At 33.5% G+C, this 27,420-nt stretch overlaps 1 protein-coding gene and 1 long non-coding RNA gene across 5 annotated transcripts in view; one reads left to right on the top strand and one right to left on the bottom strand.

Moving 5' to 3' along the window:
* Window positions 1-2,106: 2,106 nt before the first annotated feature.
* The window catches only part of LOC126743045 (protein fem-1 homolog CG6966), a 97,329-nt gene continuing 72,015 nt past the window's right edge, over window positions 2,107-27,420 (bottom strand). The window contains exons 5-6 of one of the 4 annotated variants that reach the window (XR_007662762.1): window positions 19,436-20,061; window positions 18,783-19,375 (exon numbers count right to left, since the gene is read on the bottom strand). Coding sequence is in view for 2 of the 4 variants with exons in the window: in XM_050449975.1 (XP_050305932.1) it covers window positions 2,351-2,375 (25 nt within the window). In the remaining 2 variants the exon portion in view is untranslated. Of the gene's footprint in view, window positions 2,376-18,781; window positions 20,062-27,420 lie in introns of those variants that run through there. The other 3 variants (XR_007662763.1, XM_050449975.1, XM_050449976.1) reach the window with 3 other exon arrangements.
* Window positions 9,281-27,420, top strand: part of LOC126743048 (uncharacterized) — a 61,837-nt gene continuing 43,697 nt past the window's right edge. The window contains exon 1 of the long non-coding RNA XR_007662765.1: window positions 9,281-9,460. This is a non-coding gene — a long non-coding RNA (uncharacterized LOC126743048). The remainder of the gene's footprint in view (window positions 9,461-27,420) is intronic.

Genomic DNA, 27,420 nt, shown 5'->3' with positions numbered 1-27,420 from the left:
CATTTGGCGGTGCGTTGCAACCTTTTGTAATTAATAACAACAGAATGGAGGTCGTTAATTCCGTAAAGTTCTTGGGACTGATGGTAGACAACTCTTTAAATGGGATATCCACATCGATTCCTTATCCAAAAAATTAAGTTCTGCATGTTTTGCTCTAAGATCAGTATCTAGGGAGCTAAGTTTGGCAACGGCTATAAAAGTTCATTATGCACCTCCGATATGCCCTTCCGTTATGGGGTAATTTTAAGCACGCGCTTCCTAAACACTGGTTAATTTGTTTATGTTGTTATGATAATGTACATAAATAATATTCGAATATTATGTAAACAAATTAGTAGTTTGCTAATAATGTTTTTGTAAACAGGTGCCTGCTTTTTTGCCGACTTTGTATACAAGTGAATGTATATATATTTTATAGATTTTAAGGAAATATGACCTCAAACAATTTATAAAATTGTTAAGTTTTTTGTATGTTTTGTTGTATTTTTTATTTTTATGTTTTTGTATTTTTTGTTTTTTCTTTGTATATATTTTGTTTGTATGATTTATTTAAATAATAGCTTTGTCGACAAAATTTTATGATAATAAAGCATTGATTGATTCATTTAATAAATCTGTTATTTTATAGTGATGAGCATGATACTATTAGAAGTATCTTACCTGATATAATTGTGGAACATGTCAAATTTGGTAACGAAATTCTCAATGAATAATATAATCTTAAAAACTTTGGTATGGGTATGTTTCTTAATAAAAAATCATTTTAGCAATTAAAGTCAGATAGAAAATACCATAGTAGGAAGAAGAATATTTGACGTTCAACACTATAAAATAAATATCTCTTGGATGCTCGATTGCGGATATGGTACTTACTATACCCATGATGATTTGTGAAAGTCCGTGGAAGTCAATGGAGGTTGCAGCGAATGAAGAAGCCAAAATTGTCAAAAGAAAGGGAAATCTAGATGAAAATGGAATACATAGCTTGCATTACGAAAATTATAGTTGTAATTTGTTAGAAAACATACCACTTCCAATTATATTTTCAGTGGTATTTTCTTAAAGTCATCCTATTTTTTTGAATTTAGGAAGAAAACGAAGCAATTCTAAAAATTAACCAGTTTCACCAATGTTGAGGAAGTTATTGGCTGTTAATGCACACAGAATGCGTATACCGATAAATAGAATAGGCATACCTAAAAAAAATGAAGCTGACGGTTGCTTAGAGGAAAAGTGCATGAGAGTGATAAAACATAAGAAATGTGGCATCTTATGTATTTGAAGAACAAGAGATGTGCACAGCATTGGGATACTTCACATATACGATAAAGGACATGGGAAAAAATTGTATTCCTAAAATGAAGGAATGCGGCTTATTTCAGGATATCGAGATTCGCTTTAAAAGAGTCGCAACAAGTATAATATATAATAATTTGGTGAAGCACTACAATTCTATAGTTTGTAAGTTTGTTGGTGGAAAATGCATAAATTATTCCCTTAAAGGATGTTATCCAACCGGCTGTAATGCTGCTGCAATTTCTTCTAATTCATATTATTCATGATTATTATAATATTAATCAGAGTGGTTTAAAATTTTAGGAAGAAAATTTCAAAATATAAAGGCTAAGCGCAGGATTTCTTAAAAAAAAAGAGACTTTTTCAACGCTCAAAACTAACAGTCCCTCCCGATGAAGATTGTGGCCTAATAAAACCTATTGAAATAAACCCAATGGACGGAAACGAATATCATAATCAAAAACGATATCGAAATCAAACTAGTTATTTTGAATCGATACAGGAAGGATTCATAGGAATTACTGCATCAATTAGAAAAATATGAAAGTTAAGAAAAAATACTTCCTGCTTCAACACAGTTAAAAACTTATTATACTCCATTTTTTTTGGAAATAATTCCATCAAATATGGTAAAGATTCTGAGTCTGTTGATTCTTAATTTCGCTTTCGGCCACACCGGAAGTGGTATTCAATTATTTGATATATCGAAATATAACCATCAATCGTGACCAAATTTTCAAATTCAAATATATTTCTTGTCTAACAGGAATCTAATCACTAGGACAAAATATGAAAGTAATAACAATGAAATAAATAAATAATAACTATAATGAAAACTAATAATAATTTATTTAAAAAAACTGGATTATCTGGGCTGTTCCACAAGTCTGTTAAGTTTTCTTTCCTCGTATCTCAATGGGCGTAGGCAGTTTGTCGAGATCGACGGCTTTCGTTCTTCTCAATATATAGTGAAATCTGGAGTTCCCCAGGGAGCAAATTTGGGTCCTTTGTTGTTTATATTGTTTATTAACGATCTCGCATCAATTATCTCTTGTTATAAATTGCTTTTTGCCGACGATCTGAAAATTTACACTAAAATTAACTGTTTAGCCGACTGCCAGCATCTTCAAGAAGTATTAAATAGTATTAATAGCTGGTGTCAGAATAACAGACTTTTTCTTAATGTATCAAAATGTTTTCTTGTTTCCTATTGTAGAAATAAAACTTCTATACAATATGATTACCATATACAGAATCTTCCTTTAACAAGATGCCATGAAATCAAGGATTTGGGTGTAACGTTTGATGAAAATTTTGACTTTAAAAGCCACATTCAGAATATTGTACTATCATCATCCAGGTCTTTGGGGTTTATTATTAGAAATTGTCGTAATTTTAACGATACCAGCGTGGTACTATTATTATATCAATCTTTTGTACGCTCAAGACTCGAGTATGCGTCACTTATATGGCATCCAATATATGAAACTGAAATCAAAAACGTTGAATATATACAACGCAGGTTTATAAAGTATTTGCACTATAGGGAAGATGGCGTTTATCCAGCCAGAGGCACTTGCCAAAATGTCATGCTTGGACGGTTCAATATGAAAACCTTACTCGATCGTCGTGTGACAACGGCTATAACTTTCTTATATAAGCTAGTAAACAACAAAATAGACTGCATTTCACTCCTAAATCAGATTTGGTACATTGTCCCAAGGATAAACTCCAGAAATTCTCGCACTTTTTATTGCAACAGAGCATTAAATAATATTTTCAAGAGAGCTCCGATTTTTTACATATGTAATTTGTTTAATACACTTTGTAACTACAACATAGATCTATTTGTTGTTACGCTATCTTCTGTGCTGAGGCTACTCAATCAATAACCTAGTATTACAACCTGTAAGTACCTGTCTAATGCTGTTTGTTATTTAGAAGTGTGGCATAAAGGTATGTTGAGTTCTTTTTTTTATTTTTCTTTTCTTTTTGTTTATTCTTTAAATTAGTTTTAACTGTTTTACTTTACTACTTTGTTTTTTTGCATTTAATTTTTATTCTGTTATTATTGTTTTGATTTGTATTTTTTTTCTGCACTTCCTGTAAGTGGGTGACCGTTGGAAATAAAGACTTATTTATTTATTTATATAATTATATAAAAAAACATAACTAATAGGTAATCATAAAATATGTACGAAAAAAGTACAAGAGATACATTAACTAAATCCTAACAATATTATTTGACAATATTTTTATTAAATGACGAGGACATGTGAAAGAAATTGACATCCAAATTCAAAAGACAAAATTCGACGAAGATGCCCTGTATAAAGGCTCTTTCCTTGCTAAATTTGTACTATATGTTCGTAAGTAAAAAAGGTTTTGTCTTCTAGTACTAATGTAACGCACAACAAGGTATAGAGCTGCTGGTAATTCCGGGCAGTTAATACGACCATTACATAGTTTGAAAAGAAAGCAAACCAACATAAATGGTTTCCTGAAGAAGGGAAAGCATATTTATTCATGATGAGTAGCAAGTGCTGATCACATCCTTTGGGTTCAGCTTATTCGGGGATATATTCTGAGAAATTTACGTTGAACAGATTTCTGACCATGTGAACAACGGTTTTGATACCAGAGTGGAGCCGCATGAAGTAATCGCGTTTTTATAAGGGAATTAAACAAGATGATTCTACTTGATATATTAGTAAAGTATGATGTAGTTTTTATAATAAAACCAAGAGATTTTTAAATATGACTTTATGATGTTAGCTATAGTAAATATTAAGTTTATTAAAACCACGTGTCGGACGAAAAAAAAACAAGAGGTCAAAACTTTTTTAAGAAAAAGTAGTGGCGTAGTATTTTCTTGACTAAAAATATTCAATAGAAGACCTGTAGGGTACTACAGGTCAGGCAGAGAAAATATTTTTTGCACATTAAAAAAATGCGTCTTGATGCATAGAATACATGTACGATTTTCATAAAAATGTTTACAATATTGTTTTAAGTTATTATTAAAAAACTAATTTTTTTGAAAACTCTAACACCCTGTATCTCAAAAGTTAAGTCGTTTAGGACATATGTTCATGGGAACTTTTTTTCTTAAAATGGGTCCAGGAATCACTCTCTTAAATATTAGCAGTCTTCAAGGAACATCCTGTATAATAAAGATAAAATTTACTTTTTTTCACGGGATTCAGCCAGTAAAGCAAGTTTTGCACGCAATATATATTTTTTGTATATTTAAGGATTAAATCTTATTTTAAACATCTAAAGTAAACTTAAGAGAAAAACGATAAATACTTATAGACAAAAAGAGTGTAAATTTGATTTTTTCTTCGGCATAAATGTTTGTAAAATAATAAAAAAATTAAATTAAAAAATCACAGTAATTGTAAAAAATCGTAGAAATTAGTAATAATTTTGCTACACCTTCAAACTTGGAGTGTAAATACAAGATAATAAAATACATATATTTTTGAGACACACGTTTTTTCAGGGGATGAAGGGTGTTACGTTAATTTTTAAGTATTTAAAATGTTTAGTGTTTAAACAAAATTTTGTAAGAATTTTATTTAAATATCCAAAATGAGTAACATCTCTGTATTGACCAATATAACAATAATATTATTCTAAATTTTGTATTAAGGATTCCTAATTATTTTAACACGCTAAAGTAAAGTGCTATCTTTGAACAGTAGGCTATAGTTAGACCTAAATCGATCAATATATTGTAAATTTCTATTATGAAAATGGAAGAATGTCTGAACCATTATTGCAAATTTCTACAGCCGCTAATTTGGGTACCATATATTTTTAATCCGGGCGTATTTAGATATAAATAGCACATACATTTGGTCTATAATCATTTTCAACAGGTGTCGTACTTGGTCAATTGTATTTGAATTTTAGAGATCTATTATTTAATTGATTTTTTGTAATTATAGAGTTGATTATGGGTTATGACTTGTTTGCAATTGATTACATGGTGGTCTGGTTATGTTTTTCTTTGGAGCTAAGAGGGTTTTTGGTGATAGGCTAAATAGTGATTTCCTGCCTTCTGGTGTTCATTATTGGAGGGTCGATCTGTCGTCTGTGTAAATCTTCTCGGGGGAAACAAAAAGGCGAGTGGCGATATTGGGCGAGACTTGCATTGGTGCTGATTAAGTTCGATGTCTATTTTGTCAATTTTTCAGACCTTAGAGTCTCCGTTTCGGGATTTAAAATTGGCTTTAGACAAAAGTAGTCGTCGGTGCTCTTATAAAGTATTGATTGTGTGACAGGGCGTGTCCACGCGTCTATATCAAGTTTATCTCAGAAAATAGCGAAGTTAAGTGCCATTCAAGTCTGGAAACTTCTCAGATTATCCTAACTCTTATTTATTGCATAATGAAACAAGTTATATTTATGTAATATATATATTTTTTGGATTGCTGAACGTTGAAAACGATGATATATTAGATAAAGTTGATACCATAAATCTATTTTGTCATAAATTTTATATAGAGGGTGAAAAGGTTCTGATTTAATAATTAACAGGTCTATAGTTACAAATAATAAATTTTTCTCGGTTGTTGGTATAATTCATTGCTTATACAAAAAAAAAAGATATTGTAAGGCTTGCATGATCACGTCGGTTACATTAATTGGGATATTATCGCGATATATTATAATTCCATACCGTCAATGTCAGTTGGCATATAACATATTTAAGATTTTAGAACACATTAATAAAATCCTAATAATTGTACTTATTTATTTTTTTTTTAAGAAAAAGAATCACTATTATTATATGGTCAGATTGGTATATAGACACTACTCACATACTACAGGGTGGTTAGGATTTAGTACTTAAATCTTGAATAGAATTATTTAATACTCTATAATAGTCGTTACTTACATTATTAACTAAGATAAATTATTGTATGGGCTTTGAGTGGCGAATTAAATACAATAAAATTCAATACTTTGTATGAAAATTTCAAAGGTGTCTTTTATTTATTATTTATTTATCATGACCAGTTCTGTAGTTTTAGTTTAGGGTGTGGGGTTTATAAGTGAATAGGTTTTCTGGTTTAAGCTGTTATAAGCCAGTGGCGCCAATTCCACCTCTGGGATTAATAATTGGGAAATTAATTTATTTCTTTTAATGACAAATATTTACATTAGATATAAAATTCTTAAGTTGAGCTAGCAAGGCATTTTGCTGCGCCATTTGGCATCCCTGTGACTCAGCGGTGTAGCAAGGGGTGTAAGCCACCCCCAAATAACTTAAAAATCGTAGTAATAGTAATAATATTGTTACAGCTTCAAAATTGGTGTATAAATAAAAGATAATAAAATACACGTATATATATTTTATTATATTATACATATATATATATATATATATATAGTATATATTTTAGCGACTACACACGATTTTTCAGAGGATGTAGGGGTGTAAGCCACCCCCTGAAAAAACTGTGTTTCTAAAATATATCGTGTATTTTAATATATTTTATTTACAAACCAAGTATGAAGGTTTCAAAAAACAAAACTCAACAAAATTTATTTAGTTATTTGGAGGTGGCTTACACCCGTTCATCCCCTGAAAAAACTTATGTCTCTGAGATATATCATATATTTTATTATCTTTTATTTATACACCAAGTTTGAAGGTGTAACAAATTATTTTACAAACATTTATCTTTTATGCTGCAAAAAAAGGGAGTAGATTTAATTTTTTTATTTATATGTAATTATAATTTTTCTCTTAGCTTTATTTTAGAAGTGTAAAATCAGATTTAATCCTTAAATATGAGAAAAAAAATATATTGCGTGGAGAACTTATCTCGACAGTCGACCTGTAAAAATTTGATTTTTGTTTCTGATTCTGTTACTAACTTCCATGACGTCAAATGCCTGCGAAACCAAGTAAATTTTTACTCAAAATCATCGACGTAAGAAAAACACATGATTATTATTAAAGTTACGTATGTTTTTAAAATTATTATTTCAATTATTAATTAATTGTTGATAGATACATCGACAAACGGACAAAAATTAAGCGACGCTATAATATTCCTAAAAAACTTTGTCACTGTACCTTGTATAATTAGGAACAATTTTGTAGTATCAGTACATACCTTTTTTAATCGTATTTAAACATTCTTTGCCTCTTGTGATGAATAGCAAGAGATTAGTAAATTGTTGTATGTTTTTATGCATTTTTTCATGGACAAAAATAAAGCGTCTTGATCGATATTGTTCATACCATTAGTAGATAAACATCGGTTTTGGTCGGTATCAAATCTATATTTTGTTTAAAAATGCCTCGTGGTAAAAGTTTTTCTATTGATCTTAAAGAAAGAATTATTGCATCGTATAAGATGGGAACACCACAATACGTCATAAAACAAGAACTAAGGGTTTCAAAATCTGTTGTGTCGAGAACCATTCAGAACTATCGAATTAGAGGAAAAGTAGTTAATCGAAAACAGACGGGTAGACCGAGAAAAACTTCAAAGAAACTGGATAGAAAAATTAAAAGGATCTCCCAGGCAAATCGTCAGCAAAGCAAATTCTGGCTGAAGCTGGGGGCTCTAATGTTTCCTCTGGAACGATACAGCGCAAACTAGTTGAAGCAGGCTTAAAAGCATGCAAACCTGCCAAAAAACCGCTTCTTAGTAAGAAGAATATTAAAGCACGTCTTCTGTTTGCAGAACAACATGGTCACTGGACACCAGAGCAATGGAAAAAAGTACTTTTTAGTAATGAGTCAAAGTTTAATTTGTATAAAAGTGATAGTGTTCAATATGTTCGTCATATTGCAGGTAAAAGACTTGACCCAAAGTATGTCCAAGGTACTGTAAAACATGGTGGTGGCAACGTGTTAGTATGGGGTTGTTTCTCTGGCTATGAAATGGGACCAATATACCAAATTAGGGGGAATTATGGATAGGTTTAAGTATAAATATATCCTTGAAAATGTCATGCTACCTTATGTGGGATGGAATATGCCACTACGTTTTGTTTTCCAACACGACAATGATCCAAAACATACAGCAAAATGTATAAAAGAATGGTTTAATGAAAATAAAATAGCCATTCTTAAATGGCCAGCCCAATCGCCCGATCTTAAGCCGATCGAAAACCTGTGGGAAATTGTGGATAGGCAACTTAGAAGTAAAACCTATAAAAACAATGAGTACATTTTTGAAGAGATTAAAAATATATGGAAAAATATTGATCAATATATAATTGATAATTTAATTTCTTCCATGCCTCAAAGGTGCCGCCAGGTAATCGCAAATAAAGGCTTGTGGACTAAATATTAAGGGAGCAATCTGATAATGTTTTCTTTTATTTTTATTGTAAGCGTCGCTAAATTTTTATCGTATAGAAATATTTAACTTTTCTTTTTCTTTTTATGATCTTGTTTATACGGAAGAATTTTGGAATGTTATGTAATAAATATATGTTTATTAATGAGTGTATTTGTTTTATTGAGTTTTAATTCTTCTTGCCTCTTTGCTTTTTTAATAAAAGAAAAAAACTGTATCGTCGCTCTATTTTTGTCCGATACTGTATATAAAAGAAAACATTTTCTTCAAAACTTGTGAAAACAAAATTGTTACATCAAAATTGATACTGTCCAAAAGCAATAACCCCAAAAAAGCCTATTTCTATTAGCTAATAAGCTACGCCACTGTCTCTCGCCATTAGGAAGCGTTCGAGAATCTTTATGTTGGCCAGCCCCACCGGTATGAAGTTTGAATGTGGCGGGGCCACGAACTTATAAATATACCTGGATTGCTAATGCATATGGCCACGATACCCAAAAATGACCACTGCATGGTGGCCGCCATTTTTATAGTGGTTGTGTCCTTTCGATGTTAGTTACTCTTTTAGAATCCCAGCCCTAATGTCTAATTTTTGACGTACATCAAATATGACAATAGTGACGTTAATGACATTCTAACTGTTGTATTTGACGATTGTCTTTTTTAAGTTTTGTTTGGGTGGAAAACAAGCCAAGCCGCATGATTATCTCCCAATTTAAAGTTTTTAAGTAAATTTATAGCTTTTTGTAGTTTTTTTGAGTCCTGGGTTGATAAATTATTTTACAAACGTGCCAACATCGAATCATCGTGCAACTACATAGAGCAGGAGACAGGTAAATTTCAATTATGACATACCTAAGTGTTTTATAATAATGTTTAGGTGTATCTTGTTGTATTATCGTTTTCCAGGATATAATTATAGATTTAATCCTATTTTAGACATATCTATGTCTGTAAACACATCACATTTTTCCCAACTCTTGATTTAAGAAATAAGATGGCGGGCGGCAAGAACGCATCGTCAAGTGACTCGTCATCAAATATCTATTTTGAGTGCCATAAATCTACTAAGTCAAGTACAATTGTGTGCATAAAGTGTGGAAAAGCATTTCATAGATCTTGTGCCGAACGCGACTATTCCAAAAAAGTGCAGTTTATTGACGCCACTCGTTTAACATGTTGTGATCACGACTTAACCTCCAACACCAGGGAATATCCAGAAACGGAAACCATTAATGTTGACCAAACAACTGAGGTACAACTATTACGAACTCTTGTTAAAGAACTACAGGAAAAAAACCTATTATTAGTGGAAAATACTGCCCTCTTAAAAGAAAAAATTAAGTTTTTAGAGGAAAATAAAATGACAAAAAACATAAACCAAGGTAACAAAAAATCCCAACAGAATAATGTCAACATCCCAAATACGCAGGTACCACTTCCAAACACAACTGATACTGTCACCGAGCAGCTTGAAGTTAGCCGCGAAGCAAGTGGCCATAAACAAGTAGCAACCGAAACGAAGGATGGTTTCCAACTAGTTGAAAGAAGACGGAAGACTAGAGCTGGGCAACAACTATCGACTGAAGTCAAAGTCGATGGTCGTTCTATCTCTGAGCATAAAATGCCCACAAGAAAAAGAGCAAACATAGGAACGCGTGTGGAGGATGGAACTATATTCGGTCAAGCTACTGAAAAAAACGAGGACAGAAAAATATGGTTGTACCTTAGCAAAATCTCGAAAGCAATTACTAGCGAGGTGATTAGAACCTACGTAGCAAAGCACATTGATACCGTTCCAGAAAACGTAACCATTAAAGAATGTCTACCCAAGACAACAAAATCTGAGCGGAAGAGATACATGATTGGCGTAAGCCCCGTCCACAAAGACTTAGTGTATGATAAGAATTTCTGGCCACGTGGAGTAAGTTTCGAAAGGTTCAACTTCTCGCGTGGTCGTAATTTTTTAGACCATCATCAGAGAAGTCAACAAGCCACATGAGTCTGCATTCTAACCTAACAGTTGCTATACGGGATTTGCATCGCAAGAAGCATGAAAACTATTCTCAGTGTGGGTCTCACCATTCTGACGCTGAATACTTGTCACCAAATACAAATACTTTCAGTAATTCTGCACTAAAGCTGCTTAACTACAATGTGCAAAGCTTAAACAATAAAGTTCTGGAGCTCGAGGTTCTGCTGGCTACACTATCTCCTGACATTCTCACAATTACTGAACATTGGCAAAAAAACCAGGACATAACACTTGTAAAGATACATGGGTATAACCTCTCAAGTTACTATGGTCGCTCTTGTTCAAAAGGAGGTGGCACTGCTATATTTTATAAAGATGATCTCAGTGATCATGTTAAAGTAGAGGAAGTAAACAGTCTACAGACTGGCACAGAAAAAGACTTTGAATTTTGCATTTCTAAAATTGTTATTAATAGCAATAATTCCATAATAGTTGTTTGTGTCTACAGATCACCTAGTGGTAACAGCCAATTTTTTCTCCACAATCTTGCTAACCTACTTGATGAGATGTATAATAACAAAATTCCTTTTATTATTTCAGGAGACTTTAACTTTAACTTTAGTAATCCTGATGACCATGGCGTGATGGCCTTGCTTGGACTAATGCAGACCTTTGGTCTAATACCTTACATTAACTCCAAAACTAGAATCACTGCTCACTGTGCCTCTCAGTTGGATAACATCTTTACAAATATGAACTCAAGTCTTGTCATATCTTCTGAAGTCCTTGTTTCTAATCTGTCTGATCATTATCCTCAAATTTTTGTTTTTAAGAGACAGATGGAGGTTCCCCAATGTGGTATGGTTGTGAAGCGACGAAAATTCTCAACACACAACATGAATCGATTTTACAATATGCTGATGTCGGAGGCATGGGAGGAGGTCTATTCTGCTGAAGGAGTTGAAGGAAAATATAATACTTTCTTTCGTATTCTCTTCTATTATTTTGATTTGGCTTTTCCAATATGTACGACTAGGTTGAAAAATAAGAAGCCAACCTGGATTACACCAGAGATAAAAAGATATTCAAACTACATAAAAGATCTCTATGTTTGGTACAAATATACTAATTCTAGGGAACACTACGTTACATACAAACATGAAAGAAAACAATATCGACGTTACATCTCCTCTTATAAAAAGTCTATAAATGATAACAAAATCCAAAATTCAAAAAACAAGATAAAATCAGCATGGTCAATCCTAAAATCTGAGTCAGGTAAAAATAAAACTAACAACAATATTGTTTTAAGGGAAGATGGTCAGTCCATTGAGAACCCAGCTTTAATCACCGAATTATTTGCTAAACATTTTACTCTTGACCATCAACAAAGCTGTAACTCCAATATACATGACTTGCATAATGATTATCCAACCATATTTCTCAATCCTGTTAATTCTCAGGATATCTTTAAGATATTGATGAACCTTCCAAATAAATTTTCCTCTGGCTTGGATGAAATTCCGGTTTTCGTCTTAAAGTTTGTTGGAATTCACTTAGCCGGACCCATTTCCAATGTGATCAATGAGAGTCTTTCTACCCAAATTTTTCCTTCTGCTCTTAAGCGGGCAAAAGTAGTGCCTGTTTTTAAGAAGGGAGAAAAAACGAATATTGCCAACTATCGGCCAGTATCCGTATTACCATCCATATCGAAGGTATTTGAAAGGGTTATCTATCAAATAGTTATGAATTATTTAACTCACCATCAAATAATAAATAAACACCAATACGGATTTGTTCCCAAAAGATCGACGGAAATGGCCATTTATAGTGCAATACAATATATTATGGAGAATCTTGAGAGAAAGGCCAGTGTGGCTGGACTGTATTTCGATTTGTCTAAGGCGTTTGACACGGTTGACCATTCTTTACTGCTGGACATCCTGGAACGGTATGGCATCAGGGGTGCAGCATCTAAATTACTCAGTTCATATCTAGAGCAAAGAGAACAAATAGTTTGTGTGACACATTCCGGCTCACCAACGTTTTCCCGCCCCCAAATTATAGGAAGAGGTGTGCCTCAGGGCTCAATCTTGGGACCTGTGCTCTTCCTATTATATGTCAATGGCTTGCCTGAGCTGTTCCCTTCTGATATGATTTGTCAATTCGCCGACGACACATCAGTTATAGTTGCCAGGAAGACAGTGGCAGATCTTTCACGGGGCTGCTCATCCGCAGTGGAGCGCATGAGGACCTGGTGTCTGGACAGTAAGTTGTCTTTGAACTCTGGTAAAACGGGGTTGATTAATTTTTCGAAGGCCAATATTGTCTCAGAATCTCTACTTGTGTGGTCTGGTGGGCAGTCAATCCCTGTGGCCAATAGTATTAAATTCTTAGGAATACACATTGACCCCAATTTAAATTGGGAGAAACATATTAAAAACCTTTATTCCAGATTAGCTAGCTTGTGCGGATTGATTAGAAGATTAAGGGATGTAGTGTCTGAGGTATCTCTTCGCCTATTTTATTTCGGACAGGTACAGTCGATCTTACAATATGGTATCTGTTTCTGGGGATCTGCAAGAGGAGCTCTAGATATATTTAGAATGCAAAAGCGTATCATTCGTTGTTTATTGGGCATGACCTACAGAACTTCCTGTAGGCCTTACTTCTGCAAACTAAAAATACTCACCCTTCCCTCCCTATACTTTTCTTCCTTGGTGTTATTTGTGAAGAGACACAATCATTTGTTTGTTGAGAATAGGGAAATGTACGCTGAGGATGTGACTATGATTACACGACATAGAAGCGATCTCCGTATTCCATTGCATAATTCAGCTTACTATGAAAGAGGTTCTCATTATATGGCCATCAGGGCTTATAGAATGCTACCTGCTGATATTAGAAGCATTGAATCTACAGTCCAATTTAAAAAAGCTGTTTACCACTGGTTGCAGATTAAATGTTTTTATAATTTTACTTTTGAATAATAATTTTAACTTGTGTTAGATATTTAGAATATTTATTTTAAATTTTGTTATTTTGTTTATATAAGTATATTGCCTCTATGAATTCTAGATAAGAAAAATTAATGTACCCCATGGGAGCTAGATCCTCCTTTGTATGACGTTGCTTTGTCGTCCTGTATACGATTTTGTTGGCAAATAAAGGATATTATTATTATTATTATTATTATTATTATTATTATTATTATTATTATTTACATTATTATTAGTGTGGATAAGTCTGACCTTAGTGGTACTCCTATATACTATTGCCCAATGTCCTGGCTTCTGGCACTTCCTACATGTAGATTTTGCCGTTGGGCATTGATCCCTAGAGTGGGGTCGTAGACCACAGAACCTACACTTCAATATTGCCACTTCGAAAGTTGTTTTTTCCCTACCTTGGTTGGAAATACCTGGAACCTTTGACTTTTCACTTTTAGTTGACTGCACTCGACTTACTTGACGACTAGATAATTCCCTTGACTGGGATGCTTGTAATTCTGCTTGCTTAGCCATCACACTGCACTTTTTTAAATCCAAGTGTTCTTTTAGCTGCAGATGCTCAGAAGTCTTAGAATCCAGCATCCCAACTACATTTCTATCTCGGATAAGTTCTTCTTTTAGAGTGCCATAACTTGATAGAGTGCACCTTCCTCTGCACCTGCTTCATTTTTTTGTTCGGGCATGATGACTTTTTAATCTAACCAAAAAAATTACCTTGTATGATTTCAACAAGGGTTTGCGTTTAATGATACTCTACACTACTGGAACTGGTAATCGCGCATTCGCTGATCTCAATACGTATCCCCTTCCCTAGCTTGTGTTGTGAGGCTTAAAACCATAGAAATAAATGAATATTAAAAGAGTGTTCAAGAGGTAGCCTAACCTGATCATCAAGTTCTAAAACTTAACCTAAAAAATTTAGTTCGGTTAGACCACATCGAGGGCCAACTTCTGTCATAATTGTCATTAGATTATCAATTTTCTTTCGTTCCTTGCCCCCACCTTCGCATCATCGATCGTCGCCATTGCTTATTCCTTTTTATTTTGGCGTTCATTGGGTGTGTCCTGTTGTTTTTTTCTCAACAAAAAATAGTTAAAAATGTAGCTTAAAGTGATTAAAGTGTAATTTCATCATATAGTTTTCACCATGTTGTAGGTCACCTAAAATTGTTGTTTACCATTTTAAAACTGCCCTAATAATGTTATCACCAGGAAAATTCATTTTTAAATGCAAGGCACCTACTAATACATACTATTGGCCTATTGAGGATTCATACAAAAATAAAATTTTCTTTAAATTTCCTGAAAGTGACATTATTAGGAGGTCCGAATGGTTTAAAATACTTGGTTTAAGCCCAACCTCAACAAGGTGTTATTTATGTCAAGACCATTTTGATGATATTTCATTTACTAGTACTATACATACTGGTTTAAGAAAGTGTGCTCTTCCAATTGCTGGCCCAAGTATTATTCAAAATGCCCCAGTACTGGTTGAGGCACAAGTACCTTGGGAAGATACATTGACTTTATTTCCTGCTATTGTAATCCAGCAATCTCAATATGATGTTCAGAATGAACATAATTATGCTAGACCACTTTTTTACTAGGTCTGACAAAAGGTATCATCAGTGCTTTGCTGCTAGGAAGTACCAAAAGCACAATAAGTGAAACAACTTCCATTCTACCAGGTCACTACTCAAAGAGGTACCTCACCTCGATAAGATGGGAGTAAGATCCAGGGATTCTCCTTGAATAGTTAAGAGAAAGGACCGACATCTAGAATTTAGGGTATACATCAGTGTCAACTTATTTTTAAAGGCGGCGTAGTCCTGCTCATTTGCCGCTTTTCCGACGTCTAATCCGCTCTCGTGATTGGTCACTTTTAGCATCTTAGAAAAGTACTTAAAAAAAAAACCTCACATCAGAATGAGTTGAAAATTGGTCAAAGTGTTTCTTACTCGATTCATGTCTATGACGGATCGGTCATAGAAATGTAATTATTAATTACAGTAGACTATTTTACCGACTGTGGCAAATGTCAATTATTTTAGTTCGGTTAGACCGCATCCGTGATGCTGCAATCGAGTTTAGGGTAAAGATGGTGCCTACTTGTTACTATGGGATTAAACCCTCTTATACTTTTAATTACTCTATGCTTAAAACTCATTTATAAGTTAGGTTAGAACCCACGGCGACCCTCTACTGTAAAAGCAATAATTTGCTTTTTTTTACGCCACTGCACGACGAAACTACACCGCTGCTACCATGTTTGATCATTGGGTTCTTGAAATGAAAGCTAATTTGGTCGCTGTAACTCGTTTTTACTTTTTTAAATTATATTATATATTCACGAGCGAAATCAAGGCCTGTTAACACACCGTGTCCAACGTTGCCACGTCTAATAACTAAATCTAATACTAACCAAACACCTGAACAAAACCGAACTCCAACTAGATAATAAGTATTAAATTAACTAACAGAACAGTAACAGTAACTCTCGACCAGTATTTGGCCACGAAGAGTCTAGAGAGAGACAGACCCAATGTTAGGGTTTAAAGAGTAAAGGAAATAGTGGTAACTCGTGAGCAACTTCTCACTTCGATCGCGACTCGACTCACACACTACATCTCGGGGACAGTAACCCATCCTTACTTCTACAACAACTGAGATCGACTGTATTAACTAAACTTTGCCCGTGCGACATTTTTACCAGCTTGTTTTACTTAGTGGGTGTAAAGATGCTCAATAAATGCATCTTTCATCAACAAGCGATGTGAAAAAGGGCTTAAGACTTAAGAGCCTTACAGTTACATGGCAATTCATGGGTTATATTTGTTATTTTTAAAAGTTTGAAGCCTTTAAAAGTAATCACTTCAAATTGACAATTTTCTGACTTGTGGGAATCTTCTAGGGTTCGATCGTGTCCTTAAAATTATGAACATAAACAAAATAAAAATAAATACACCTCGATGACAGAAAAGGGTGTTGTTGGGTTAGTTCCCAATATGTATTAATGATCGGATTTCCTATGGAAGGGTTTTGAAAGAAACTACTGATAAATAACAAATTACATCTGCCGCGTCCTAAAACTCCCAGTGGAACACAATTTACCTTGTCTTATACTTTTGTAGGAGATAAAGCTTTTCCGCTACTTGAAGAAACTAACCTAATGAAGCTGTATGCTCAAAAAAACCTAACAAAGGAAGAAAGGATATTTAATTATAGATTAATTAGAGCACGGAGCATCGTAGAAAATGCTTTTGGTATAATGGCTAGCCAGTTTCGTATGTTTCATACGGATATTGCTATTGACATTAAAATGGTTGATACTTTAGTTTTAGCATGTTGTGCTCTTTATAACTTCCTTAGACGTAACTCATCTACAACTTATTCACCAAGATCTTCATATTACCAAGAAGATGAAAAACTGAAACTGAAAAAGTAATATCTGGAGAATAGCGACAAGATGAAAATCCTTTAACACCACTAAAACGTACTCCGACAGCAGCATCTGCGCGAGCAAAAAAATAAGAGATGAATATAAAATATACTTCAATACTAACGACGCTGTAGCTTTCCAGGAGAAAAAGGGTGATTTGACTCGAACTTATTATAACAAAGAACAACAAAGTGTTTTATGGAAAAGTTAAAATACAGGGTATTGATACTTATTTGGGGTATAATAATAACTCAACTCTATGACAAGTAGATTACAAAAAAATCGTCAGTTGGTTGAAAACTCGGTTTATGCTTTGAAAAACATCTTGAAATGTCCACAAGTGGTCCATTTCGCGTAAAATGCCACTTTTAAAAACATATGGAACAAAATTTGTACATGATTATTTAAAAAAAAATTAATATCTACATGTTTCACGTACCCCGTTCTGTCGCTGCAAGCCGCAACTGATGCCAATAACTTGCATCGTGAAACATAAGAGTCGAATTACAAAGGCGCTCTCTGGGCAAACCCCATTTATTTTTGATACCCCAAATTACAGAAAAAAAAATGAAAACATTTACCTGTTCAGGATATTCATCAGGATAATTTAGAAGATTATCTAGAACTATTATAAGTAGACTAATGTTTTATAGAATTAGCGTTTTCGAAATAAAGACTATACAACCATTAATTTTTCCACCGTCAGGCCACTTCCTGTGCTGCCCATGTTAAAGTGAAAATGACCTTGAATCTCAACCACTCTGGCTGTGTTCATTGACGTTCGGGAGATCATCAATGAAAACAAATTCAGGGACACTTTAAGAGCCATGCAGTCACTGCCCATCAGAAGGAGAGGACATTCCTGTATGGCCCGTGACCAAATTTTTGTGTGACCGGTCTCGCCAGCACGTAGTTCGACGAGGACGTATAGCCTGTACGCAGTCTCGAATTGCACAACGAGGTCCAGAGGCGGAAGGCTCAGCAAAGTCTCAAGCGCTCTAGTTGGCGCCGTCCGCATGGAACCCGTTATGCTGAGACATGCAAGACGTTGGACTCTGTCCAGTTGAGCACGAATTTTCGCTTTCTCCGTACATGGCCACCAAACGATAGCCCCGTATGTGAGAAGAGGTCTCACAATGCGCGAGTAGATCCAGTGGAGGATCTTAGGAGACAGACCCCAGGTATTGCCAAAAGCCCACCTGCAGGCCCATAGCGCGCAGGTGGCCTTCTTTATTCTGGTGTCTGCATGATCGTGCCAGGAGAGTTTGGGATCCAATTTGATTCCCATTTATAAACGATAAAACTTAAGTAAATATTAATAAAATGGTAAAAAAGTACTTACCGACACTCAAAAATAAATGGATATATCACTAAGGATAAAAAAATATTAAGGAAAAACGTTCACTTACAGTAATGTTTTAGGAAAAATATCCATTGTTCTCCTATAGGAATCGATTTGTGTACTCCTAGGATCTTATAGCCTAAACTACTATCTTATAGCCTGGTTGCTGGAAGTTGGATCGTTGCAGGTACTTCCGACGATTCTTGAAGGTTTCTCCAGACCTTCTTTTCAGCTTCCAAGGATTGCAGCGGTCTTCAAACCGTAAAAACGAACCCAAAAAGGCAATTTTTGTCCTATTAGAAAAACCGAACTACCGACTGCGCCAGTTAAATGATAGCTCCGAGCATTTGCTTTTTAAAAAACAAATTTATTCGAGAACGGTTGCAATTAACCTAACTTAAGTCTTAAATCTAATTAAACATAATTGAATTGAACTGGTTACAATATAATCTATGGTATTTATAATAATATAATTATTGACAAAGGCTTATTATACAATTATTATGCAGGGTCGGCATAAGGTAGCGGGTTAGAACCCGTAACTTGCGCCAGGTGGGCAATTTAAGGTATATGCGAAAAGTAATACGGCGAAGCCGGCTTCCGTGGTAAAGCGAAGAACGGAGACATGAGAGGGCGTTTTTCAGAGTAGGTCGAGTGGCCTGACTTATTGTAATCTATAGATGGTGGCTTTGCTTATTCTTGATAATTCTTAATATCAGATAAATAAAAATACATATTATAGTTAATAATAAAATACCTTAAACATATAGCCAGTCGTTCTTTTGGTGTTATTGATAGCCTCCAAAATTTGTCTTTCTTCCTTAATTTTTTCTTCACTTTCGTCATCATCCATTAGATGGGGAAACAATGTTTTAAATTTTTCCACTATAAACCCATGCACACCTCGTTCGTTTCTGTGCAGTTTTATCTAATCTATGTTCTTTATCTAACTCAATAGCTACTAGTGCCGAATTTCTAGTCCTAGAATGTGAGAACATTCCTGTGGACTTATAGCTATGGAAACTCAAAAAACAAACGGACCACTTTGCGGAGTAAGGTGCGATTCGGTACGGGCGGCCCCGCTAAGTTGCACTCTCGGAGATGTGTGGTTTGGTGGATAACGTACCGAGACATGGTCGAGCTGCGCTCCGGGTCGGTACGAATTTACGGTGCGGCTCTTGATTGTCCCCCTCTCTTCTCTTATCTTTCGAATGCGTTTATATAAAAATTTGAAATTTGGCACACACCAGCAACCTAAATACTGCTTTTTGGTCCCTAGCTGATTTTGCAAAACTTAAAAATGGCGTACCGGTGCCAAAAAATGCGAAAAATAAGATTTTGAAACCGCTATTTGGTTATGGGTAAAAGTAATGACTTAATATTCAAGGATCATAAAGCATTCGTGGGAGCTTTCAAACGGTGTATCGCATGATCCCCCTCTTTGTTTAATTTTATTTTTAATATGGTGTCGCGCCGCCATTTTGAAGTTTTGCAAAATGAGCTAGAGACCAAAAAGTAGTATTTAGGTTGCTAATGCTGTATGCCAAATTTTAAATTTTTATATAAACGCATTTAAAAGATAAAAGGAGAAGTCCTCTCTTCTCCTTTTATCTTTTAAATTAAGGGCCGCACTGTATGTGTCCCGACCTTAATTCATCTTTAGGGGTCTACAATAGATAGAAAGAAATGGTGTTATGTTAACATTTTTTTTCTTTATTTTCTATAAATATTTGTTTCAAAATAACAAAAAATGTAAATTGACATAAAATGACAGTATGCAGTCACAAAGGAGGGAAATGGAAATAAAAACGTAAATAACATAGTTAATGGGCGGTTACTACAGAACTAGTAAAAACTACACAGAGATAATTGTTTATATTCGAAGCCGGTCAAGCAACTCCTACACCTAATTATCAGTGTCGCCCAACTGCCGCGAGGACTTTCCTTATTAAAGAAATCTTTGGTTTGGATCCACAGATTCGCAAAGCGTAAATACTTATATGTTGGAAAGAGGTTGAGATTCGAATCATCCTAACTTAGTAATTCGTATTATTCGTACTAAAATTAAATCTTAGATATTATACAATACTATTGTATAAGTACATAACAATATGCCGTATCTTACGGAGGTTTGAATCAATGCAGTTATACAATACGATGCCAAAAGTATGAATACGATACATACGAATTGCGGATTCAACCGAAACGCAGTTCCTAGAACAGCAAGTTTGCTTGTATTATTGATTAGTTGGAACCAGTAGAAAAGCTTTTGGTCAGAGGAAATTATTTAAAAAAGGAAAATTAATTAGAGGTTTTTTAACAGTTGCTGCCGCGGCAACGCGGTGAGTAACAACTATTTGTTTTTACGTTTTTTTGGCGTATCATGCTTCCAAGAACCATGATGTGATAAGAGCTCCGCTCTACTCCTTTCTTTTGGCCGTCTCTCTTTAAACATTGACAATCCAAGTGGCAAGCAACTCGTCAAACAGCTGATCTGAAGATTTTTGGATGAGCCATCAGTGTAGATCTTTGAGCAATGAGTTTTGTTTTCTCACTATTCACCTTTCCCCTAAATTCTTTCCTCAATAATCTACCGATGTATTTCATATTTATCTCCTCTTATTCTATGTCCAATATACTTGTTCCCTTACACATTTCGAAAATGCATTTTTTAAGCGAGAAATTGAGAGTCAAATGCAGCGATACAGGACGATGAAGGTTGTCATTATATTGGCCTTTATATTAAGGCCAATATAATGAAATATGCAAATGATTATTAGAAAAGGAATACAACAAACTATTAACGAATTGAATCGGAGCTACACAAGCCGAGATATTAATGAAACAGTGGAAAAAACAAAAGAAAACTCGTTTTTTCCCATGGTACCATTTTCTTTTCCCAAAATGATTATTCACAAATTTAAATGTTGGTCCTAAACTGACAATTTCCAGTACAAAAATTAAAGAAAAAAATATATTTTTTTTGGTCGAAAATCGAAAGGGGTATGTCCACGAAAAACTTCGAAAAAGTGGTTTTTATTTTTTCTAAATAAACTATAACTCTGACAACTTTTTGCTTCAAATAAAAGTTCTCGGGAATATTAGTTATATATTCCCGAGATAAAATATATTCTAGCTATTACAGAATCAGAGAAAATAGAAAAAACCAAAATATCGAATTATCAAGAGCCCTATGGAAAAATTTAAATTTTTAATTTTTCTATCCTGTACTACTTCAGAGTACCTTTAAAACACATTTGATTTAAAAAATATTTGACTCTAAAATGAACAGAAAACTTATTTATTTGCATTTTTCGATTTTCGAATAAAATCCGGCCCAAAAATGAGCATTTTTTTCAATTCAATTCAATTTTTTCAAAATATGCTCTGAATTCAAAATTTCTTTTTTCTAGGTAAAGACCATTCAAAAAAAGCTTTATGAAAAAATTTTTCACGATGTATAAGAGTGCCGCAATATAAAGGGAAATGATTAGATCCCATAAGAGTCTATGTATTGGGATAATGCAATCGAGTTTTTACATCGATTTTTTTTCATTTCTCACTTTTATTTTGAAAGCCAATTGTAGTAAAATATAAAAAGAATTAACAGGAGGAGAAACAGGAATAAAAGAAACCATCAATGAATTGAATCGAAGCTATAAAACCCGAGATATTAGTAAAAATGTGGGAAAACCAAAAGAAAACTCGTTTTTTCCCACTTTTTTTTCTTAAAATGACGATTGACTAATTTTAATGTAAGCCCTAAATTGATAATTTCCAGTAAAAAAACCAAAGAAAAAAATATTTTTTTTTGGTCGAAAATCGGCAGGGAATGAATCGACATTAAAAAAGGTTATTTGACTCTAAAAAGAACTGAGAACCTATTTATTTTTATTTTTCAATTTTCTAGCAAAATACGTGTCCAAAATCATTTTTTTTTTTAAATATGCTGCGAATTCAATTTTTTTTTAGATCAAGATCATTTAAAAAATAGTAAAAAAAATTATCGACAAAATTTTTTACAATTTATGGGAGTGCCATAACACAAAGGGAAAAGATTAGACCGTATAATCTTTCTGTCTGTCTGTCTCTATAGTCTGTCTATTGGGATTGGTTAAAAGAATCTTCACGTCGACTGTTTTTATTTTCCATTTTTATTTTGAAAGGCAATTATATTAAAAGATGAAAAGAATTTAAAAGAAAAAAATAACTGAATAGAAGCTATAAAATCCGAAATATCAGAAAAAGTTAAAAAGAAAATAAGTGGAAGCACGTTTTTTACACAGCAACTGGTTTCACATTCATATTCTACTTAACAATCCCTACTTAAAAGAATCCCATAACCTAAAATGATTACTACTACTAATTATTACTTTTATTTTCTTTACAAATAATTTCAAGCTATTAATAATCTTAAGCCCTAATAACCCTGTTTCTTACGATAACAACTACAAGTATCATAAATTAAAAAAAATAATATTATAATCATTATTTTTCTTATATATAAACCTAAATAAATCAAATACCAACTCTCAATCAAATGAACAAATATTATATAGGTGTCTATTAATTATTTTAATGCGACATCTTTTGGAAACTTTTGGACAGAGTCACACGCTTCTCGCCTCGGAGTTCTAGCAATGCATTATTTTAATTTTAGACAGACTCGGAGGTAGCAACGGTTAATCTTAATTTTAAGAAATCAATAATGGTTTCCGATATAAACCTCATAAACCAAGTTTCAATCAAATGAGATCAATAAAAAAATAGTTTTGATAGTCACGTGAGCTGAAAACTCAATCGTTTAAAAATTTGTTAAGAGCTAATAATTATTTCCTAAATAAACCCAAAATACCAAATTTCAAACAATTCGGACCCATAGGAAAAAAGTTTTGATTGTGACGTGACATTAAAACTCAATATTTTAAAAATTTGTTTGATATTTGTGTGATACGAGATCTGATTTTCTTAAATTAAAAATTAGACGAATACATAACATTGCCATTAACTTGGTACTTAAAAGGTTTCTATTGGAATATAGTTGTTTAAGCGATATATATGACCTTTGTAGAAGTTGCTCAACATGAGCGGAAAAATTAAGCTGACAATCGAGTATAACACCCAGATTACGAGCAAAATTTTAAAATGGTAATATTTGGTCATCTATTTTGATTTTAATATTATTTTTTAAATATTCGATTTCTTTTGCCAAACAGTATGAGTTTTGATTTTGATAGATTCAGTTGAAGGTCGTGTTTTCGCGTTGAAGAGATCTTTTAGGTTGTTCAGTTCATGATTAATAGTTTCGTTGCAAGTAAGAAAGTCTTTTGAAGAGAAGTCATAGTACATCTGGGTATCGTTAGCAAAAGCTTATTTTTTTCCGACATGAAGAGAGCTTATAAGTTTAGACGTGTAAATAATAAAGAAAAAGGGACCAAGGATAGAGCCCTGAGGTATTCCTGATAGTATGCCACTAGAATCCGAGCACACACCATTACCAAACACTTTTTCTTAAAAATCTTACATAAAATAATAATACCCAATAAATCCCGATTAGATTTTTTTTTTATCATTACGACCCACTGTGTTGTAATTTTTGTCTAGCAAAATGCCTTGTATGTACTGTGTCGCATGAATATCATAATAATACACGGAAAATGCTAAAACGTCAAAGCTTTACCGAATTATCACGGCTAAAAGAACCTGATTTGGTAAAAGATATGCATATATTCGGATTCTCCAGAGTCTCTTGAATAATTCTATACCAATTTCAGGAAGTTCTAAGCTATTTTAAGCATTTTATCGATGAAATTACGGAGCAAGTCTGAGCCGATTCATCCACATTGACCATGTTGTCAAAACCGCCGTAAAAGTCGGCATTAAAATCGCGCGTAGACGTCCAAATCGACCATTTTCAGACGATAATTTAGGGTATAAAAAAAGGTTTTTACCTTATGATTTGTACATGGAAAAATAGTATAGATTAAGGAACAGATTAACATTAATTCTAGACCGATTCCAATCCGTTTTAGTAGTTAAATTTTGATTATAAAAAGGGTCTTCTTTCGGAGAAAATCGCCGTTTTCGTTGCCATGGAGATACGACCATGGACGGCTTTGAGAAAAAGCCAGTGTGCAGGGTGATTTTTAGCGATTTTTGGTGCTTGGGACTTTTTTGAAAAAAAAAAAATACTTTAAGGGTACTTGTAAAAATAGCGAAAAAATGAAATTTTAGTATGTTATAGTAAAATCAATGGCGCATCTGCTCGATTGGTTTATCTATCACATATAGGGTGCGCACAATTAATTTCCAAGGTCAAAAAATGTTCAAAAATTCATAACTCAAAAACGGTTTTACTTAGAAGTACGGTTTATATTGCACAACATTTTGCTTATCGCAGGCTACAAACCGTCTATAAGCTATTTAGCTCTAAATGGCGCCAATAAAAAGTTATTAAAGATGGAAAACAAAGTGTAAAAAACTGCTCACCCTGTATAAATGATAGCGTTAAACGTAATACGCCGTTTTATTTGGAAAGAATGAAGGTTTAATTAATCTAAATCATAGAATAACCAGACAAATAGAAAAATACTCCAATGCATTGTAAATGGCACCTATTTGGACACCCAACTCGATCAGCTGGGACGGTAGTTGGGCGGCCAAGGAATTTCGCTCGCGATGCGAGCTGCTGAGGTGCCAAATTTCTTTTCTAGCGTGTCGCGCGTCGATCTTGATTTGTCTTGTTATTCTATGATCATCTATATATTTGTGTTCGGTGATGATCATATTGAGTTGGGCGGCTCGACGGCTCACCGGCCGGCCTTGTGTGATTATTTTGTTTTTGCATTGACTTGCATATCAAAATATTGTCATGTGATAAAGCCCGCAATTTTTTCGTCTATGTCTAGTCTTACGCGTTTTACAAGTGGCGATAAATGTTATTATTTAAATTGCGACAACCTTAGGCGGAAATGCAGTTTGAAAATGTTTAAGTTTCGCATTAAAAAACCAAATATTTGTATAGTCCCTAAGTATTTTATTTCCTTTTCAAAAAAATTTTGTCCATAGCGTCAATGTCTACCCGGCTCAATCTTGATTTTCTGTTAAACACACATAATTTTGATTTATTGATATTTAAACTCAGTTTATTGTGGTAGAGCCAGCTAAATAAGTTAGCAAGAACAGTGTTTATATTAGATACCAGTTCATTAAGATTTTTACCAACTGTGTAAATCATGGTATCACCTGCAAAAAAAACAATTTTACATTTTTTGACTACTTTTATCATATCATTAATATATAGTGAAAACAATAATGGACCTAACACTGTGCCTTGCGGTACACTAAACATAACATCAAGAACACCAGACAAACAACTAACATACTTAACACGTTGGACTCTGTTACATAGATAAGATTTAAACCTGTTTAAGACTGTACCCTTAATTCCTAATATTTTTAATTTTTAAATTAAAATATTCCTATCAATGGTTTCAAAAGCTCTTTTAAAGTCTAAAAATACGGCTAAAACATAGTTATCACTGCCAATGGCTCTGAGAAAATTATCACAAATATCGACAACCACTGATTCACAAGAGTGATTCTGACGGAAACCTGATTGATTGGAAACGATTATTGAATTTTCGTTGCAAAAATCAAGAAGTTGTTCTTTTACACAAACCTCAAGGAGCTTTTCATAGACAGGTACGGTGTTAATGGGTCTGAATTAATTGTGATTATTGGTATTTTGTACTTTTGGAACAGGAATAACAGTAGACAGTTTCCAGGATTCTGGAAACATACCGTTGCTTAAAGAATTGTTTATAATATTTAATAGACGGCCACCTACAGCATAAGATACATCAGACAGCACAGCCTTGGATATACCACTCTCGCCTCCTACGTTTTTCAGATTTTTTAGAATTTCTTTCATTGAAATTTTTTTAAACTCGGAAAAGATCTTATTAGGTTCAGGGGCCCTGGTAAAATGAGTTATCATATTTAGAGATTATGGAATATTTTGAATGATACTGTCAATACTATCTACAAAATTATCTACAATTAAATTTTTGTACAATCACCACTTCTTGATTTACCAGTTCTCCTTCAAAGTTTATTTGATTGGGCACTGTTTGCCTTTTACCAGGTAGTAGAGTCTTCAGTTTTTTCCATATTTCCTTAGGGTTGTTTTTATTTTCATCTATGAATTCTGCAAAAAATGTTTCCTTCTCTACTCTAATTTTATTAACAATAATATTTCTTTTTGCCTTATACTCATCCCAGGCACCCTCACTCCTATAAAAAACATAAAACATCCCTTTTGTATAAAATATCCCTTTCATGCATAAGGTTTTTAATGTCAGACGTTATCCATTTTTTATCCACATATTTTTGCTTTTGGATAATCTTGACTTTAGGGCACATTCGGTCTAAGATCGTTTCAATATCCCCAATCATAGAGTCTGCCAGTAAATTTACATCAGAGCTATCCTCGTTACAGTCAATAGCAAGCAGCTTTTCCTGTAGATGATTAGAATTATAATTTTTAAAAGATCTTTGATAAATCACGGCATCAACAGGTGGTTTTTCTTGCTGGTTAAATTAAAAAAACGCGCCGTGATCTCTACCTCAGGGGTGGGGTGGAAAAGAGTATACCAAAATTGTAAAAACGGAGGTAGAATTTCATGACTCTGATCAACCACCCTGAAGGATTACAACACGTCATAATGAGGGCACCAAACAATTTCATAACCTTGGTTTTATTATTAAAGATTAAATCCCCCAGAATGGTTAATCAGACTTTAATATTATTGTTTATCCACTGGCGTCTATTTGTTTATTAGTAGGCACATACTTATGCCTAATAAAACATTATTCGATTGGTTAAACTGTTCTATTATGTTATTCTTATTTTTTATGTAAAAAAATAAAAAGCAAAAATTTTGAATGTTCCTCACCGAATAAAATAGTTTTTTTTTTGCAATATAAAACCGCTCAAAATTTATCCTATCTTTTTTTTATTTATA

This window comes from Anthonomus grandis, chromosome 12 (genome assembly GCF_022605725.1).
Source record: "Anthonomus grandis grandis chromosome 12, icAntGran1.3, whole genome shotgun sequence".
NCBI lineage: Eukaryota > Metazoa > Arthropoda > Insecta > Coleoptera > Curculionidae > Anthonomus > Anthonomus grandis.
The sequence above is the reverse complement of the archived record's forward strand: the minus strand, read 5'-3'. Positions and strand labels throughout refer to the sequence as shown.